General features: G+C 35.2%; 1 protein-coding gene and 2 non-coding genes across 4 annotated transcripts in view; all 3 read right to left on the bottom strand.

Annotated features, from left to right (window-relative positions):
* Nucleotides 1-19,346, bottom strand: part of LOC110373290 (ubiquitin-like protein 3) — a 149,094-nt gene that overhangs the window by 2,342 nt on the left and 127,406 nt on the right. Inside the window, exons 2-4 of one of the 2 annotated variants that reach the window (XM_049841281.2) lie at nucleotides 4,898-5,006; nucleotides 926-1,093; nucleotides 333-364 (exon numbers count right to left, since the gene is read on the bottom strand). In XM_049841281.2, coding sequence (XP_049697238.1) covers nucleotides 348-364; nucleotides 926-1,093; nucleotides 4,898-5,006 — 294 coding nt within the window. In that variant the 3' untranslated portion in view covers nucleotides 333-347. Of the gene's footprint in view, nucleotides 1-332; nucleotides 365-925; nucleotides 1,094-4,897; nucleotides 5,007-19,346 lie in introns of those variants that run through there. The other variant, XM_021330525.3, reaches the window with a different exon arrangement.
* Nucleotides 1,431-1,503, bottom strand: Trnat-ugu (transfer RNA threonine (anticodon UGU)). Its single transcript has one exon. It is a non-coding gene; the product is annotated as a tRNA-Thr (tRNA).
* On the bottom strand, nucleotides 6,612-6,684 carry Trnar-acg (transfer RNA arginine (anticodon ACG)). The gene has a single exon. It is a non-coding gene; the product is annotated as a tRNA-Arg (tRNA).

The raw sequence follows: 19,346 nt of genomic DNA, 5'->3' as shown, positions 1-19,346 counted from the left end.
TAATGAATGGTTTATTTCTATCCAAAGGTTGTGTAGTACTCATTGATATCGAATTTGCTAATGAAATACAATAAAGAATTTTCTATTCTAATGCTAGGCAGTACAGTTACCGGCACGGATATTGGGCTCTCAGCGGAAGAGTGGGGATCGCTTTGCGCACCCGTACGTATAAGGCAATAAGGCAGTAAATCGCTTCTGCGCAGGTGAAGGTCAGGGCTCAATATCCGTGCCGATAACTGTAGTGTAAGTGTGGACTATAAATAGGTACTATATTATAACGATGGGTAATGGGTAGTACAGGGTATACACAGACTTACTAAAAGGAAGGGAGGGACAGGAAAGGGTCTTTAGGTCCACCGGACTTCTGCAAAACAAGCCTTGGTTTTAATTAAAACGTTAGAATTTGCTATTTTTACAGAAAAATAGCTCTAATTACTGGACTACTAAAACGCTAGGTACTTTTATCTACAAATACAATTTAATACATAATGTACCTATTAAGCTATATAACTGATAAGAAAATATGTCACGCAATTTTATTATTTACCAAAAACAATGTTTTACATTATCAGTTTTTGGAATTCAGACACAAAAATCAGGACAAATAAAGGAGGTTACGGACATAAATATGGGACTTATGAGGAAAATTGAGAAATATTATTTTTTATAAACATCACAAAGCTTCTCTTCAAAGTGAGTTATTAAGCAATAATCCCAATACTTTACTACACTGCAAATGAGTAGTCTCTTAAATGTAGGCAAACAATCTTGATAGGACTTTTCACATTACTTTTTACAATCGTTTATTTGCTTAGGATGGGAAAAATCCTATCAAGTTTGGTTACTTTCAAAATTCCTACTCAAATGTAGTATAAATACTTCTACAGTAACCATCTAATCTATAATAATTTAAGTGACGTCATACCGTGTGAGTTGGGCTCCGGCAGATGTTCGCGGGGCACCAAATGCATGACCGTAGTGCGGCCCAGGGGCAGCCCCAATGCGCCCAGGGTGACCGAGCTGTGCAGAAACCGGCCCTGGTATATCAGTCGCAGGATTTCGGCGCGCGATACGCATTCCGTCGCCCAGTCCGCTGAAATGTGGTAAGGAATATGTTAGGTTGAGCGATTTTGAGTCTTATATGTAGTTGGTAAGAGTTCTAGAAGAAAAAAGTTCATGTCAAGAAAATTTGAAGGAAATGTAAGGGTTTCTTCTTTTCTTCAGCGCATTAAAAAAAAACACTGAAAAAATAAAATTCGACAGGTACCTATGTATAACTTATTTTCAGTTTATCAAATTATGTAAAAATAATAAGAAGATTAAAAGGTAGAACTTCGAATAAAACATTTTAAAAATCATCCCACATGGAAAATATCATAAAAAAAATTAAAATACAATGTCAGAATATATCAAAAAGTTATTTCGAAACCTGCCCCCAGAGAGATTTGAACTCTCGACCCCTGGTTTACAAGACCAGTGCTCTAACCCCTGAGCTATGGAGGCTGACGGTTGAACGGCCGTAAATGTTGATACCTATTGACTGCGCGCCGTGTACACACACTACAGCGAATTGTATAAACACAGATGTACATTTGTATGGTGGCTAGTAGTTGTAATTCCTTCAACTAGATGGCGCTGTCATAAATCCATCAATGCTACATTTTCGTGAATTTGTCTATACAGATGTTATCTATTGTATTCCAAATGATGATTATTTACTTTAATATATATTTTTTAGGTTCATAAATTGGGTCACTGTACCAATTCGTGTAGCAGTTGTATAATAATTTAATCGTATGTTGCGGGTATGAAGGCCGGATGTATTTGCTACTATTAGCAAGGTGGTGAAGCATGTAAGGCTAGGCTATCGGTAGCCAGCACGGCAGGAACATTGTAAATCGCGTGTTTCTGAACACTAAGCGTAGGGGTGGTAAGCATGCCCAAACCATGTAGTTTGGTCGAACATTAGTTTTTTTCTTGTACCTTTATAATACACCTAATAAATTCATACTTTCCCTGACAATAATTTTTATGTGATGGTTTACCAAAAAAAAAAAAAATCTCAAATTTATATTCTCTCTAGCTAACCCAACCTATACTAAGCAATAAGTTTCGTTCGAAAACCTGCTGTAACCCGAACATACTAGCCAAACTAACAAGCTTGCTTCATAAATCTGCCACCAGGAGGCGCCACTATCGCCGAACGCAGAGACAATAATTCGTGAACAAACACGAACGGCTTGCCACCGATAAATATCTACCTATCTACGTATCTACGTATTTACGTGCTAGATAAACTTAGACATTTTATTGAGACTTTTCCTTCGGTGGAAATCTTTTGGAGTTTTCTACGAGACACCTGGTTCTATCTAGTGGCTTAATTTTTGGTTTGCATGCGATTTCGTCGACTGATTTGTGGTAGCGGTGGAAATTAAGTTCTTGTGGTACAGTCAACTTCAGGTCAGTGGTAACAGTTTCATAGGAAAATCGTACTTATTACTATTGAGTTAAGGTGCATGACAGTTACCACTGATGTGCGGTCTACTGTACCTATTTACTTAAGTAGCTTTATTTAAATGTCTCTTTTTAGGAGTTATTTCGGAGATAATTTTGTTACGTTCGTTTTGGTCAAGAATGAATATATGTGGACTTTTGTGCCTGTGTAGCTAAATTTAAATAATCACGCAGGTACAATAATTTTCCTCAATAAACTGGTAGGTATTAAGTCTGTTTTTCAAAACAGGAAAATCCTTATCAAATTCTTGAGTAGGTATTAATAACAAAGTCTGACGACTCATTAATTGTTAATTTGTTAAAGCTTTTATGGAATATTTTGTTTTATAACTAGCTCATGCTCACGGTTATTCTTGCATTTTAAGAAAATTCAGATTTTCTACCGTTCAGGGGCCTCTGAAACGTTAAAAATGCTTTCAGCCATAGATATAACCGACTTTCCAAAGAGAAGGTTCTCAATTCCGATGCTTGTATTTTTTATATTTCAATGGTTCCGATTTTCGAAATGCCTATCTACAGAAGATTTTCAATTGAATTTTCGTAGAATCAATTGATTTCTTATTTAATTTCCAACTTCAGAAGTAAAAGTCAGCACATTTTCTAAATTATAAGTAGGTAAGTACGTACTTACTTATCTTCTTTATGAAAGCTACAATAAAAAGAAACCGAGGAACATAATAAAATTACCATAACATAAAAAATCCGAGACATTTCAAGAACGCTACGTTTGTGTGAAAAATACTGGTTATACGGGATTTATTTTTAATAGGTACCTTCTGCTTCTTTTAAGTATTTTAAGACACGTAAAGGTGCAATGCTAAATAAAGTAGTCTTCTTGAAACAGTGAAAATATAAAACAAAGGATTAAAGCATCGCTTTAGAAGTTGGTGGCGAAATAAACACAGCAGTAATCTAAAAATCTTTACTCTATTTTTGTTATTAAAAGTGTTTGCTTTTCAGTGTCTTGGTCCAAAATCAGCTTACACTCGTAAGTGTAATAGCTCATAGCTGTCATAAGCCATGTTAGTGGAAAATTCTTATCTAAGTATAGGAATAATACATATAAGCCCAAATATATTAGTCTAAATAGCTTCTACAACATGAATCTGAGCCTGACAGTTGTTGAATAGGATACTTATAGCTTAGCAAAATCATTTACGTAAGAAAGTTTACGTCACAGTGGCCATAGATACGTCATAAAAAAGTAACTTGCGTCATTAAACACTGCGACATTTTCAGCAGTCCTCATAAAGGTCATAATAAAGCTACTTAATTAATAAAATACTAGTTGATAACTTATTTGTCTAGACATCACTTTGTTGTATGAATATTAATATTCGTGTCTGTCATAGCAAGGTCGAATGTTTTGAAGCATCTCTAATTTGAAACTAAGTTTAAATATCGTGGTTGTGTTATGTTTCAAAACTTATTATACTGTTTGTAAGCGAAACAAAATTATTATTATGTACTTAGTGCCTATTTTATGGCAAACATACGTTTATATTTAAGTATATGTATATCTACATAGTTTTCATTTCTCATTGCCAGACTTTTATCCATAGTACAACATCACACAGATATAAATTTTCCTCCAAAGTCATATGAAAACACTTTTATTTACAATTTAAGGTGAAAACAGAAAAACAAGGCCTTTACAGTCTTAACTTTATCTTACAAAGTACTTTGTATATTTATTTACTGGAAGTGGAAAGTTACAAATATCTATACATACTTATGTGTCACTCGAGTAAACCTAATTTTGTCAGAAACAAGATTGGTAGATGTCTTCAAAGGGAGTATAAAGAATTATTTCCCCAAGGATGTGGGTGCAACCGCGGGAAACACTTATACACCGTAAAACTGTAAATACCGTCAGCTGAGACTGTACAAAGCCCAAGGGAATTATGAACAAAAGAGACACAAATTGATTTGATTCAAAAGTAATTTCACAGTTGAGTTCACAGATAGAAATGTGCCGAATTCCGCAGCTGTGGTTCAACTATTGTACAATAGTTAATGGATTAATTCGCAATTTACATACTAATCTTGCGAAGATTTTAAAGGAAATTCGTGGAATATTTTGAGCTTGTTTCCGAAGGCTGTGGTTTCTGAAGTAATTTCGCTTGTAGCTAGTACTAATAGTAGCTCCCAGACAATGAATATGTAGAAATAGCTAAATGTCTGATCTTCTTCTTAAATCATAGCAACTTAGGTACTTCAATTCTTCCACACATACAAAAAAAAATTCAATATCGTTATAACAGGTAGCAAAATTTTATGTGAATCTACAAAATTGCATCCATCCCAGGATACTGCGACTTATTTTCTATGACATAGTGTAGCCTTCCACAATGTGAATTGTCTAATATAATGGACAAATTACCTTCAGGCCAGTTGTCGTAAACATGTATCGCGATATCGCCTGCTGAGTCCACGGGACTGAACACGAACTCCTTCGTCTTGCCCGACACCAGAATTAACCGAAGATTTATCTGAAAATACAGGAAAAACACATTTTAATAGTGTTAACAAAAACGCTTCATAAAAACATCATTAACGAGATTAAAGAGGCATAAAGTTAAAGAGCATTTAATTCTATGCAATAAATGCATCAAGTACAAAATTATTTTCAACAAATTAAGTTTTTTTTGCTAATCCGATGTAACAAAAACAGCATTATTAGACACGAATGTAATAAAACAAAATTCTGATTACTTTTTTACAGCAAATTACTTCGTTTCATCGGGTAATTACCACAATAAGTAAGCAAAGCGATTTAACAAATAATTTATCAATCACAATTAAACTGTCACAAAGCAATAACGGCATTCTATAAACGTGAATGTTATTACACCTTAGAACGATGCTGGCCTGCATTCCACGAAGGAATGGAGACCGTAAAATAAACTTCAGTTAACATTCAAAATGTATTTATAACTAAAATTCTGAGCACAAAGAACAGTTCAAATAAACAGAATTTGCTCACATGTGGACTACATTTTCAATTTCAGACATATTTATTTTTTGAATGCAGAAAATTTATAGCACTTCATACAAAACTCAAAAGGCCTTGACCTAAAATTGGGTGCAGACAACCTTAATACATATCTTTATGAGGAAGCTAAAAGGCCGTATTGTATTTAGGTCAAGGATATATAAAATCGATTGACTTCAGACTTGGTTGTCGTATGAGACAGTAAAGAACTTAAATCCGAAGACATGATGGTTCATTAATAGCTTACAAGTGAACTGGATCAATATACTGAAGGAACTTGTAGTAGCGTTTAAGCCATGGATAAAAGACTTGACATTGCTTAGGATGATTATACCAGAGCATATCAAATCGTATGGAAATGTTTTGTTTGTCTTTTTACCATTATTGCCTTTGTTTCGCAGATATTTATGTGATAGAGAAAATAAATAACCTTTTTAAACGAACAATTAATTTTGCTCTCAGATTAATATAAGCTATCCATGCAGTGTGCATAATAACAAATAGGCAATCTAATTCAATCTATGGTTCTATTATGTCCATAATATGGCCTTCTTTAATGGAAAAATCAACAGAAAAACAATTGGATTTTCTATAAGGCCAGTTATCTCGTGTGAAAATTAACATAGCAAAGCTTCAAAACGAGGTTTATTTAGTTTGAGCAGTTCATCGTTGTCGCATTAATATGTATGGAAATGTGTAAAGCTGGGAATGCCTTGTTTTGTCTATGGGATGCGTTGGCGCCTAAATACATGCTAAATGAGTCATGAACGAATATGTATCGTTGAGTTTGAAGGTTTGAATAAATACTTTTGTATGTGAAAGTAAAAGAGAAAATACAAAGTCAGTTGAAGATAGTTTTATGTAAAAATACATATGTATCTATTCCTTTTTATTAACCCAAGGTTTGCGCTTTAGAAGTATAGTTTTATTTTTCAACCATTCAAATTGTACTAGCTAGATCAGTTTTCTTTAGATATGGAAAATTGAGATAAACATCATTTAATAACCAAACATCATTATCTAATCCCTTACTACTATTATACTAACGTGTACTATTATTTAATAGAAAATAAATAAAATATAACACAAAAAGTTACACGTGCGACCCTGCCAGGATTCGAACCTGGAATCTTCTGATCCGTAGTCAGACGCGTTATCCGTTGCGCCACAGGGCCAGTGAGACACTAAACAGAAATAGGCATTGATAATACGTACCAGTTAGTAATGGATTCCTTGAGGGAAAATAAATTAATAAATTACCTGGCTTTCATTTTTCCTCAGGTATTACTTTCTATTTGGTAGATACCTAAAGGCGAACAAGGCCGCCGCAATGAACTAAAATAAAATTAATGGGTGTGCGGCGACCCTTCTATAGAAATATAACATGTTAACGAATAAGGCGCATTTTGTTCGTAGCCGGGCTTGCTCGCAAGGGACCCAGGGTCTTGCGGCCGCCATATTTCATTTTTCCCGCCATCCGGGGGAGTCATCCGCCATTTTCATTCTTGCATCAAAACGTACGAACTTTTTAGATTTTCCTTTGTGTTTTTGTCTTGGATATTTCAAGGAAATCTGGCGTGGCGTAATTTCATGTATATTTATGTATGTATTAGCCAGTCGGTCTAGGTATTGGTACAAAATTAAATATTAATATTTTTGCTAAGTGTGAATTACTAAATGGACAAGGTCGGGACGGGTTTGTTAATGTGAATAGATTTCCGTCATTCCTTTAGCTTTGAAGGCCTGTTTTACTTTTATATTAAAATCTTAATAGCAAAATTCTTCAAACTAAATTAACCTTATATTACCTTAAATAACCTTATATTAATACCAGCTTTCGTGCAGCTATAAGCAAAAATATATTTCACGAATATCATGTACATCCAAAAGTGTACCGTGGCCGATTCCACAACAGTTAGTTTCATCGAGGTCATTGTCGGAAAAGCTTTATAACATACTAAAAATTTATGATACGCTCGCATCGGGGTCAAGCGATTTTGAAAAACGGTCTCTTTCACCCGGATTCTTGCCAGCGATGAAGATTCTTCGCGAATATTGCTCGAAGGGGAATTTCATGGGGTTCTAGTGTTTTCCTATGGGGTCGGTGTTATTTATCGTTTGTATTGTTCAAACAGGCATTTTTAGGGAGTCGCGTTGTGCTTTCTTGTTTTTGCTCCACCTATTTTATTTTATGATGAGCAAATGGAGGGAGCCTGTGCGTGAATTACTTATTGATTCTATTACGCGTGAATGATTGAGTGGATAACGCAATATGAAGTTTCTTTGTACGTATACTTCACGTCTGTGTGTTGGATGCTTTGAATATAAATGTAAGCACAATTGAACAATACTGGCCTTACTACAAAAACTTTAACGCCTGTTTTACAGTGGTCTAAAAATTTTGTGTCTGCAAAATGAACCATATGTCAACGTCATAATTTGTCATTTTTTTAGACAAGGCTTAAACTGACGTTTAAAAGTTTTTGTAGTAAGACGGTTAGTATTTAAGGAAACGACGTCGTAAAAGACGAAAGAGGTGTGTATTTAAGGGTATATGACACGTGACGTCACAGCCGTTAGCGGCCATAATGTCGCGATTTGCGCCATAGACAATAAGCTGGCAGTTGCAAGTTTTATGGTTCGGTCCGCAATGCGGGGTGACGCCAGTGTAAGGAACCAACCAGTAAGCCGCTTCCGCTGCATACAACTGCATACCGACATAATTGATTACTCAGCTATAATAACTGCTTCAACAGCTAATAGGTACCATCGCATGACTGTCGATTCAAATGGTACACAGTAAATATGGATAGATTGCTGTTAGATTACTTGAAGTTTTACACTGTATTAAATATTCTGGAACATATAAAACCAAGCAAGGTAAAGAATATAATATTATTAATACATTCAGAACTAAAAGGTGTGTAACCAAAGTACGGTATTCGTGTAAAGTTGTCGAGTGGGAGCCATATTAAATTTTCGCGGTTCCGCCATGACGTGGCGTCGCATCCACGCCTTTCAAATTAAACTTAACGGAGCTCAGTTTCACAAACTATACCAGATTGTTTTACACTTTAAATAGCTTCTGAGTAATATTTAGCATGGTTACACTAAATCATTCATAAAAATGTGTTTTACAAATGAAAACTTAAAAATAAAACTGCAGGCTTCCAAACTCATCTTGGAAACAAAACAGTTTACAAAAATATGTGCGAATTTGTAAACGATGTAAAAAATATGAACGAAGTTGATGATATGCCAGATTTATTAATAAAGGAATGAAGCACGTCAGATATTAAATTCAAAAATATGAATTTAGTAGCTTACAGAAATAACCGCCCTTCAAATATTTCGAACGTTCGAACTAGGTTCAAAGTAAACCAAAGAAAATTATTATTAGACTGGAGTAACGAGATTGGACGGTTGTAGCAAGCAAAGTCTTCACTTCTAATTGACTTGAAGTCAAATGCATACTTTATTGAGTTTACACTTCAGCAGTGACAATTGGCAAGTCCGTTCAGTCTCGCATACTTGTTGCTGTTTAACTTGAGACGCTACTTCTACTTAGTACCGTGTTCTAGGAACGGCACAAAAAGCTAGGTTAGCAACTAACTGTAATTTCCTGAACGCTATTTACTTTAACGTTCGTAATTAAGTTGTTACTTTCAATTTAACACAAGCAGCGTTTACTGTAAGTTCCATGAAAATAATTTAAGTTTTCAATACACTTAAACTGTCACAATCTTGATACATCAAAACGATTATGCAAATGTCTTCAGGCACCTTTCAGAGAATGATAATGGAAATCAGTGAACTGATAAAAGAAAAAAAAGCTCCGTGTTTTTGCTATAGATACTTCCTAAACTGAACACAACTGAAATGGTTTTCCTCAACTTGCAATTCTATTAAAACAGCTCAAGAAAAACTTCGGAGGATCGTTACTAAAAAATAAACTTTTACCCCAAGTTTCGTTTCGATTTGCTCGCTAGTCACGAAAGATCGGACCCTCACAAATATTCAGGAAAATGATAATCGATACACCCTTCAGTGGAATTATCGAAACTAACTGGTCCAAGACCTTCCGTTTGGGGATGCTGACTAAACTAAGTGAACAATTTATGTATGACACCACACTTGACCGAACCTAACGCTTACAATTTAGGGTTTCCATTTGACTAGCGTTTGTTCGTAATTTGTGAACGACAGCTCCTCTCGGAATACTCATTTTGAACAATTTAGTGTCCGAGCAGACAGTCAAATGTGCGCAATGTTTTCTAGTTGGAATCATTGTAGCTGTTGTTGCATTAAATACATATTTTGTTCGTATATTTACATGACTCCTCATGGATCCAAAATCCAAGGCCGAGTATTGCTTAATTGGGGAACTTATTTTCCTGTAGGTAATTGTTCTTGTTTTAAAATATGTTTTCCTCAAATGGTAGCATATTTGTTAAATAGGGCAATGATAACCTATCAAAACAAAATAAAAAATAAATAATGTTAATCGTATTTTCCTTCCTCGAAATAAGGAAATATTAAGTATGTAAGCTGATTAAAAAACAAGTATGCACTCAGAAATTGATGGCATTACAATCATCCTCCATTAAGCGTGTGTTGCTAACAATTTGAATGTTTAAAACCTGGCAGGAAGACTGCAAAAGACAGATAACAAGCTAAACTGAAATGCTCGGCTTTTCAATTTGGTCCTCGTTGTAAACGTTGTAAAAAACAGGGGTATTTACTTAATCAGTGTATTATGGCGAGCTACCGGAGTAACCGGCACATGCAAGCGAAGTTCTCTGGCTCAGCGCCAACTAATGCATGAACATGTTTATACTTTCCCGTGTTCGGGAGAAATTCCTGCCGCGGCGCTGCTTCGTTGGCTTTGACCACAAGCAAAGGCCGTGTTATCAGCATTCTGCTTGTTTTATTAATGCAACGTGCGCTTATGCAACGTCCAGAATTCGGGTCTCCCTCCAAAAATTGTGGTCCGCCATTTCCTTTGTTTTAGGACGAAAGTATGATACGGAGTGGTCCAGATCGTTGATTACCGCTTCCCCGATTTGGTTTTAAGCTTCAATCGGAATAATGGATTCGTGTAATTCAGCGCGCTGCCGCTGCATGCTCAACGCTTTTAACTAAATACGTGTATTTAGTGAAGCTAGATTTGTCACACAGATTGCAGTGATGTAATCTTTGCGTACTGCTCTAGTTTATATCGTGACGTTGAAATTTAGTCATCTAACTCTCGTTAAGTGAATGGAATGTAATTTTGCAATTCGAAGCGGAGGCGATTTATATAATATTATACTTTTTGTCATATTACCTCATAGCAGGTTCCGAGAATACATGATGGTTATTCAACATGAAGATGTTATTAATGCTGAACTGCTACAAAAAGCGGCTTTATTTCCAAGTATCAACGCTGAACTAGGATAGAAAGAAAAACTATCGTGCGCCAGCACAACAAGTAACAACAAATTGTATTCACAAGCCTTGATATTCAAGGTTTGTACAAAAAAAATGTGAATTCGATTCCATTCTTCATAGTCTTGACATTTCAATTTGTTAATCCATTGTTGTGTACCATTTACTTATAAATGGCGTTCTTATTGCGGGACGTATTCGAGATAACAATGGGCGATGGAGCGGTGGCTCGGCGCGGCCCGACACTCCCGACCAGATAATCACGTTTAACGGCAAATAGAGTTTGTGCCCTCCTGAGGAACACTCACGGCGGTGATGCCATTGCTGCCATAATAGAATAATAGATTAGTGCAGGATACTGTAATGAATGATCGTGTTCCTTCGACATTCACCTACTTACACCGATCAGAGAGCCGATTTCCAATTCCATTTTAGTTGCACTTTAGATCTGACTTTGTGTTTCAGACAATTGTTCTGTTTATTTCCTTCTTAGCTAAACTCCAATGGCTTAGTCAACGCTAGTCAAAATATGCAATTCGGAATCTCTATGTACAGAATTCTCGTTAACAGCTATTCTTGTATTGTGGTACCTGCGTTCCTACAGGTAAATGTAAAGCAATATTAGCTCGTTCTACCTGTAGGGTAACAAAGGCACCGTTAGCTTTAATTAGTTTCAGCTAATATGGTTTAGCCAGTCTCTAGACTATATGGCATTCCTATTTTCTGGATAGTTGAACTTTTCCATTAATATTCTAATGGGTATGTAAAAGATTGTGCATTACTCGTACATTTTTAAAAAGTATTTCGTATATTTTTCCTGTATTGGCACGATATCAGTATGGATTTTTTAGCATCATGCGGAAAAAAATATTTTTCAATTTTCCACGGTACATAGAAGATGACAATTCACGCATGCGTAATGCAGCCCCTTTAGATTCTTGGCGTTCATAAATCAACCAATTACTGCATTAGGAATATTTCCAATTTCGTCTATCAATCAGACATATTATACCCTCGAGGCCCGAACATTTTTGAGCGTAGAAAATTTTGCTGCGAATGAAGAATTAATTATTTGTTCAGGCATATTAGATTGATGGGCACGTTAGATACAGGGAGGTATCTGTCATGTTATGTATTGTAAAACATGATGTGTTTTATTGCATCAAATGAAAATAAGTCCAGTTTGGAAAATGATGGATCCATTAAGGGAATTATGCCTTTGTTTTAGTTTTCCAATGATGTAAATATAATATTTGCAGACGTAAAGTACAGATAATACTTCTACGAATATATATTTGCATTTTGAAATATAAAAACCACAGAACTAAAGGAACAAAATGTGAAAAGCAAAAACTAACAGAAGTTACTTGGTCGACTGCAGTATTTTTTTCATTCGTTTGTAAGGCTTTTTTTATTCAGAAGCGCGTCCAACATAACAAATAGTTAAAGTAAGTGTACAGTTTCCGTGAAAAAAATGTGCTTCCTAAACTTTTTGTACGTTGGCAGTTTCTCGGTCCTTCGAGAGCATTACGTAGGCAAATTAGGCGAATTGTAGCCAATATTTGGTTCCGTACAAGCTATAACAGTAACAATTTAGCGGCCGATACAAGATAACTGTGTATTGGTTTTACTAGAAAAATAACAGAACCAGTGTTCTCAAAGCCTTGAGTACAGAAATAATGATCACTTTAACAGTTACGACATAAGATTGTCTTGCAAGATGTTGCCTAAAAGAACGTATTGTTTTTGTTTTCTGTGTTCTAACATTGACATTATTTGTGGTTTGCAATCTAGATTGTGGAAAAAATTGTCAAGGTTCTATTGATGTCCTCCTAGCCGATTATCGGCTACGGCGGCTGTTCTCATGTAAGGAGATTAGCCAACTACGCAGGACATATTATAGTGCACGAGCATTTGCGCAGACACAGGTGCACTCACTATTCCTTAACTCTCATAGCCCGATGGGACGGCAATCCGACACGACCGGAGAGAGATCAGGCGCAGGACCGACATTTACGTGCTCTCCGATGCACGGGTGTATCAATCACCAGCTTCCAGGCTCCGGGCTGCTTTGTGAAAGTCTTCTAAAACCCACAAAGCGATTTCGGCCCGACTCGGGAATCGAACAAGGTTCTATTAGTCTATCTTCAAGGCTATATTAATGAGTATTTCAATCAATTTATCGATTGGTATTTGTAATTGCATGTATAGGTAAGTACCTATCCTCTACGTACAAATGACATAGATAGACGTGGAATTTCCATATCCAACTTCATGAAGGTACAAATAAAACCCAGTCAATACCTCCCAATACTAAAAAAAGCCAATAATAAAGATACCATTAGGTACAAATATCCAGTCGTTCGTGAAATTATTTACATATGACCGCCATTTCCTCGCATTTCAGACCACAATATGAGTATGGCCCTTTGATCCGCAGACTTACATTTTTGTTAAAATATCGTTGGTCCTTTGACATCCAATAACTTCCCGTTAACAGAAGCGTAGGCGGGTAACTATTTCGGTAACAATTGCCTTCGGACGGGGAATTTAATATTCCACTTTAGTGGTCGAGTATAAGGGAGGGGAATTTGGTAAGTAGGTATCTTTGAAGATGATATTATGTGGTATTTGTGGGCATAGGACAGATTATTTGAGGTTCTAGGAATATGTATCTGTTAGAAATATTATTGCAAAGCTACTGAAGTGTTTTGGCCCTTTCCTGACTATGCTTAATTTGTAATCGGATGTTATCTAATTCCTAAACAGAAGCAGATATTTATGTTTGTAAATATATTAAGACATTACTTATCATTTGCAAACAGCTCTTACATATTTCACCAAGATAAATAAGTACCATGTACATGGAAAATGAATGTTTATTCTCGAAATTTATCATCCGGAATAACGGAAACACAAGAAAAGCCTACGCAACGAATTTAATGCGAATCCACAGGCAATTACGTGCAAATCCAGTAAAATTTCCATAAAACCGAGGCCCTTATGAAAATACTTTAGAAAATTGCGAATTTGTTTATTATTAAAATCATAGGCCCGTTACAAACACGTGTCTCTGAGCGACCTTGTTAATTACCTTGTACTTTGCTATGGTAATATAAACTCTATGTCGAGGGAATAGGGTTCGTGATTGCATTGGCACGTTTTCATTAACCTTTTGACCGATTGTCGCGATAACGCGTCACGAACCAAACTTGTAATTTGTTTTTTTTTTTTCAGACGAGGTGACGGCGACTGCTATTCAGCCATGTCAGTTGTTGCAAACTTTTTTTTATTTTATTTCCATGTTACCAGTTGTTTCGTCACAAATTAATATTTTTTTGTGGAAAATTATGTTATGCGGCTAACTTTTAACGGAGTGTATAATCCGCATTGCTACAATATGAAATATTCTGCAAATTACTACTGCAAAATAAGCTGTCACAACATAACGCGTGATTTATGTTTGTGGCTCATGCTTTTAGAAGTAACACAGGTATTTACTTGCGTATTATTAAGTCATTTTGTTAACAGGTACAACAGCATAAAAGACAATAAATAATCTGAGACAAAGCCCCGGAGCTACCTAGTTCATAATTTTCCTTTTATCTGTCGTCGAAGCAATAAAAGAAGAATTATTTGCCACTTAGGCACTAAGCAGCGAACTTTATAGCGTCTATCTATCTGAGACATCAATCTTCAGGATTAAAAAAAAAGTGTGCGATCAATATCGTGCCCACATAAATCACTCCTAATAAAATGTTGATAAATCTACAGCGGATCGAAGTTTGAACCCGGTTTGAACTTTGTCCGTCTGTGACCGCAGTCACCTTAGTATCCTTGAACCCAGTTTGCCTAAGTAATCAATGCTTGGAGATCTAAATACTTTGTTCAACATGTTTTTACGTTTTGTACCCTGATTAGAGAGGTAAGGCTCACGCGAAGAGGTCATTCTGAGAGTTAAGGGTATTGATGTCAAAGGAAGGTTAGTTAAACACAAATTTAACGAAGCAGGGGTTGGCTTTGTCACCCTATTATGCAAAATTAAGTCTTTGTAATCTAGTTTCGTTAGAGATGGTCCTTGGAAGTTTTTGACTGGTTTCGGAAGATGGAACTGAACCAAATAGGAAGAACTAGTTTTCTTACTAGATTCATGTCACTGTTCATTCTTAATAAATGTGACTGTAATATTATTATAATAGAGCGATAACCGTCTGACCTCCACAATACGATTACTGGGTAATACTAGAATTCTGAAAACAACTGATCGCACTCACTGTTATTAGAAACGGATGTTTTGATAAGCGTAGGTATATATACCTACTATATTTTAATCTTAACAAATTTTATAATGTGCGATTCATTAATGTTTTATTAACCAACTTCAAAAAAAAAATGGATTCTCAGTTTGATTGACCTGTATGTTTGTGCGCGATAATCTCAAGTTACGCTGAACTGATTTTGTTGTAGTCTTGCTTCTTTAAATCTATTGCTGACTCTTTCTTTGTCAACAAGATAAAAAGTGACAGCAATAGATTTAATGAAGCTTTAACTTTAACGGAGCTTTCTGCAAGTGACGGTAAGTCGGTATTATTTGTTTGTAAAAAGTTTTTTTTTGTAAAATATGTAATCTAAAGTCTTTTGCTTTTCATCTTTTAACGTATTCAGTTTCTATGATATTCAGTTTCCGGAGCCATCGATTGCAGGTGCTCGCCAATATTGAATTCAATTTGAAAGTGCACTCCGCACAATTTGGTGATGCCGTTTATGCCGTAATATTCAATATGGACCATATTTTTATGGGACACGTCCCTAACAATTTTTAGAGGCACGTTGAAAGCGCTTTCAGATGTGGCCATATGATAATATAAAGATTTTGATAATATAAAATTGCTTAATTTAGTCACTGTTGGATAAGAACTAGATAAGGATTCGGTTAAAAAAACAAATGTTATTTTTACAAAAAAAGTTAGACTGACAACTGACAGGTGTTTTCTAATAACACCAACAGTGTTTAGTATTGAAGTTATATTATAGGGAATTTCCAGAAAAAGAATTCAAACAAACTCAAGCATGATCTTCACGAACATGCACATAAGCGTATTTCGTCACACACATCCCATAGAAACCAGCCACATCCATTAGAAAGACTCGACAAAGAACAACGGTTATTAATGATCCGGGAGAAACGGATCAACAATTTGTCATTACTTATCATTGTTACTACATATTGTTGGGGATTTTTCGACTCATGTTTGTCCTGGTTATAGCATTTATTTATCTTTCCAAAACATCAAGAGAACAAGAGGATGATATGTAAATGTGTGACTGCAGATTTGAATAACGTATATATCTGTGAATTTTCTTACTAGAGTTTGACACAAGTCTTGTGTAAGCAAATCAACAAACATGTTACAGAAATCCACATTGCACTTTCCAGAAACATCCTTAACAATCAATAAACTTTAACGGCCCACAAAGACTTTACGAGTGCAACTTTCACTGCGCCATTATTATATTAACGATGCTTAATTGACACGTCACCTGGACAACTACGTCAGAGTTAGCATTACAGTGTCACACACACATGCAAATAAAACGGCAATCAATAACCATATGTCAAGTTCACAAATGGCTGCAAATGTTTCTACGAATCTTAGCCGCTTGCGTGACTGGGCAAACGTTTTAGCGTTAAACATAGATTTAAATATAGTTCTGACACTGTCCATTTCTAGTCAAGAACTGAGATTACATGATAATTTACTAGATAGATCTTAATAATATGTTCTATAGGTAATAGTCTTTTTGGCGTCCCGACTAATAAACTCTTTCTGTAGCGTGTCATAGCTCGGAACTTACGATTTAGCGATCAATAAACGCAATATGTCATGTTCATAGCGTGTCACCGAGGGAAATATTTTCAGTTTCTTTTGTGTTTTCAACTATGATTCATGATGTTATAAGCTCACGTTATTTGTATTACACTAAATAGAGTATTAGTCATTTTAAAAGGACCACCAAAGTACGCCAAATTCAATATCTTTTATCTAAACTAATATTATAAAGAGGAAAACTTTGTTTGTTTGTTTGGATGTAATGGATAAACTTAAAAACTACTCGACCGATTTTAAATATTCTTTCACCATTAGAAAGCTATATTATCGGCAGGCTATATTATATCCCGGTGCGGGCAGTAGCTCCCACGGGACGCGGGTGAAACCGCGGGAAAACGGCTAGTAAGTAAATAAGTCGTTGGAACTGTCTTTCAAAAATATATCAGCAATTTCCAAATCCGTTTTGAACAAAATATCTGCCGACATTTCACAAGTGGGTTAACTTGGCGATCAATAAGCACAATATGTCAAGTTCACACGGCGGCAACTCTCACGGGTTCTGTTTAACGACATGTGTTAGTACTTACAGTTGTTAATGAAAGTATCATAATTTGTGTTCTAAGGGACTTTTGGTGACCTTTGGTGGTACACATAGGAGCATAAACCGCTAACTGACGATAGTTTGAAGACAACTTGGCCTTTTGCGGGTTGTAAAGTGTGATTTTGATAAGTTTGATAAGTTCGAGAATTAAAAGACCATTGACATTTTACAATGTCATATATCTTTTTTTATTAATACGGGTACCTAATAGAGAATATTTTGCGAGTAACATAATTTAGCAACGCACGTCGCAAAAAATCCTAGAAAATCCTAGCGAAAAGCAACCCGTCATCATTGTACTATAAAAATCGATAAGTTTAACTTCGTCCCGTGGCGCCCCACTTCTCACCCTGGACAGTCGCCCCTCCCCCTGAAATTATAATGAACCGAGCCCCGTCACTGTGGTTTAAATATACTGTTTCACAAAACCACACTTTTCGGATACTACGAAACTTTTCGGATGGGTTTTTTACGAGTTTCGTGCAAATTGTAAATTTCTAACTTGCTACAGTTCCTCATATTTTACCAAAAAATATGGAAAAATACGAAATGTCACATCGCGAACATAAATTATTTTGGAACTTTCCAAATACATTTATTTACACAAACCAGCGAAAACTTGTGCCTGAAAAGTTTCTTTTCAATAAAAATTTAGTATGAGGCCTTGACGGCGCTGAATATATAGCATAAATTATCTTATTTAGGAAAAGGAAAAAAGAGCATTTTATTTATTACTCGTCTAATAATGAAATATGAAATGGATAGGTGTGGCTAACGCTCCGCATTAATCGGATGCCATTTTTAAGGCAATTATTTGAATTCGAAAGGGTGCTCAATTAATGCAGCTATTTGCAAAGGGGGATTGAAGATATTAATGTTATTTATTAAGCGGTACAAGTGTCATTGATTATCTACTTCAATTTGTTATGAAGCTCGTTAATTAAACCAATAATGTGTTATATCTATAACCGTAGTTGTGCATTGTTCAAGCAATTTTGCTGTTATCTTTATTTGTACCATCAACTCGATGAATGTAAACTTTCATACAATCACTAGAATGGATTGTAAAAAAGCTTTCAGTTTTTTTAATCAATATTAAAAGCTATTAAGTGCTGTAAAAATATATTCTTGATGCTTACTACATGAACATTCTTGTCGAAAATAATATATTAAAAAGTTAAGAGTAAAAATCCTTACTCAAGGCAATTAGTTTCGTGATCAATATTTTAATTTAATATGGATGTGCACTTTTCTTTTGACGTGTTTGCAATAACAGAACCAAAAACAACTTTTGATACAGATAAGGCATTTTTAATGACTGCTTTTTTTGTCTTATCGCAAAACTGTATTTTGTATGCAATGTTTAAGTATAGCCGTTGACTACCGACAACTTTAACTTACTAACTTTGCAACATAGTAGAAGATAAACTTACTAAATTTAAAGTTACAGAGTAAATGTCACTACACTTCTAGCCACAGAATAGTAAACCTAGATAATTTGCGTCTAAAATAATTTATAGTAATTTACAAACGAAGTTATTTATCACTATTATAGATAAAGCCTGTCAAGTATTTACAAAATAGTTTATAAGATAATTTACGATTTATCTGCGACACAAGACTCAGTTACTCATAATAACTAGCTTGAATGTCAACAGGCTAATAATTGTTGTTCATATAATTAATGGCCATTTCACAGCAGTGCTCGTAAATTATTTGTAATTACATTTAAATATTGTGTAGCATTTATTTGTAGCCCTTGAAGGTATGATGATATCACAAACTAGTTTTTGTTTTACATACCTTTAGAAGTTCTGTTAGACAACTATGCATTTTTAACACAAATGGATGAAATAGAATTTCAGTTTAAAAGCATAAGACGGATCTTACCTATTTAAGAAAAACCAAATGTTGATCATTCCTTGCTTAGCTTTAAGAAAGCTAAAAGGCTTAAAAAATATTTTGAAAGTTTTATAAA

This window comes from Helicoverpa armigera, chromosome 19, assembly GCF_030705265.1.
Source record: "Helicoverpa armigera isolate CAAS_96S chromosome 19, ASM3070526v1, whole genome shotgun sequence".
NCBI lineage: Eukaryota > Metazoa > Arthropoda > Insecta > Lepidoptera > Noctuidae > Helicoverpa > Helicoverpa armigera.
Note: the sequence above shows the minus strand (reverse complement) of the source record. Positions and strands in the feature narration are given on the sequence as shown.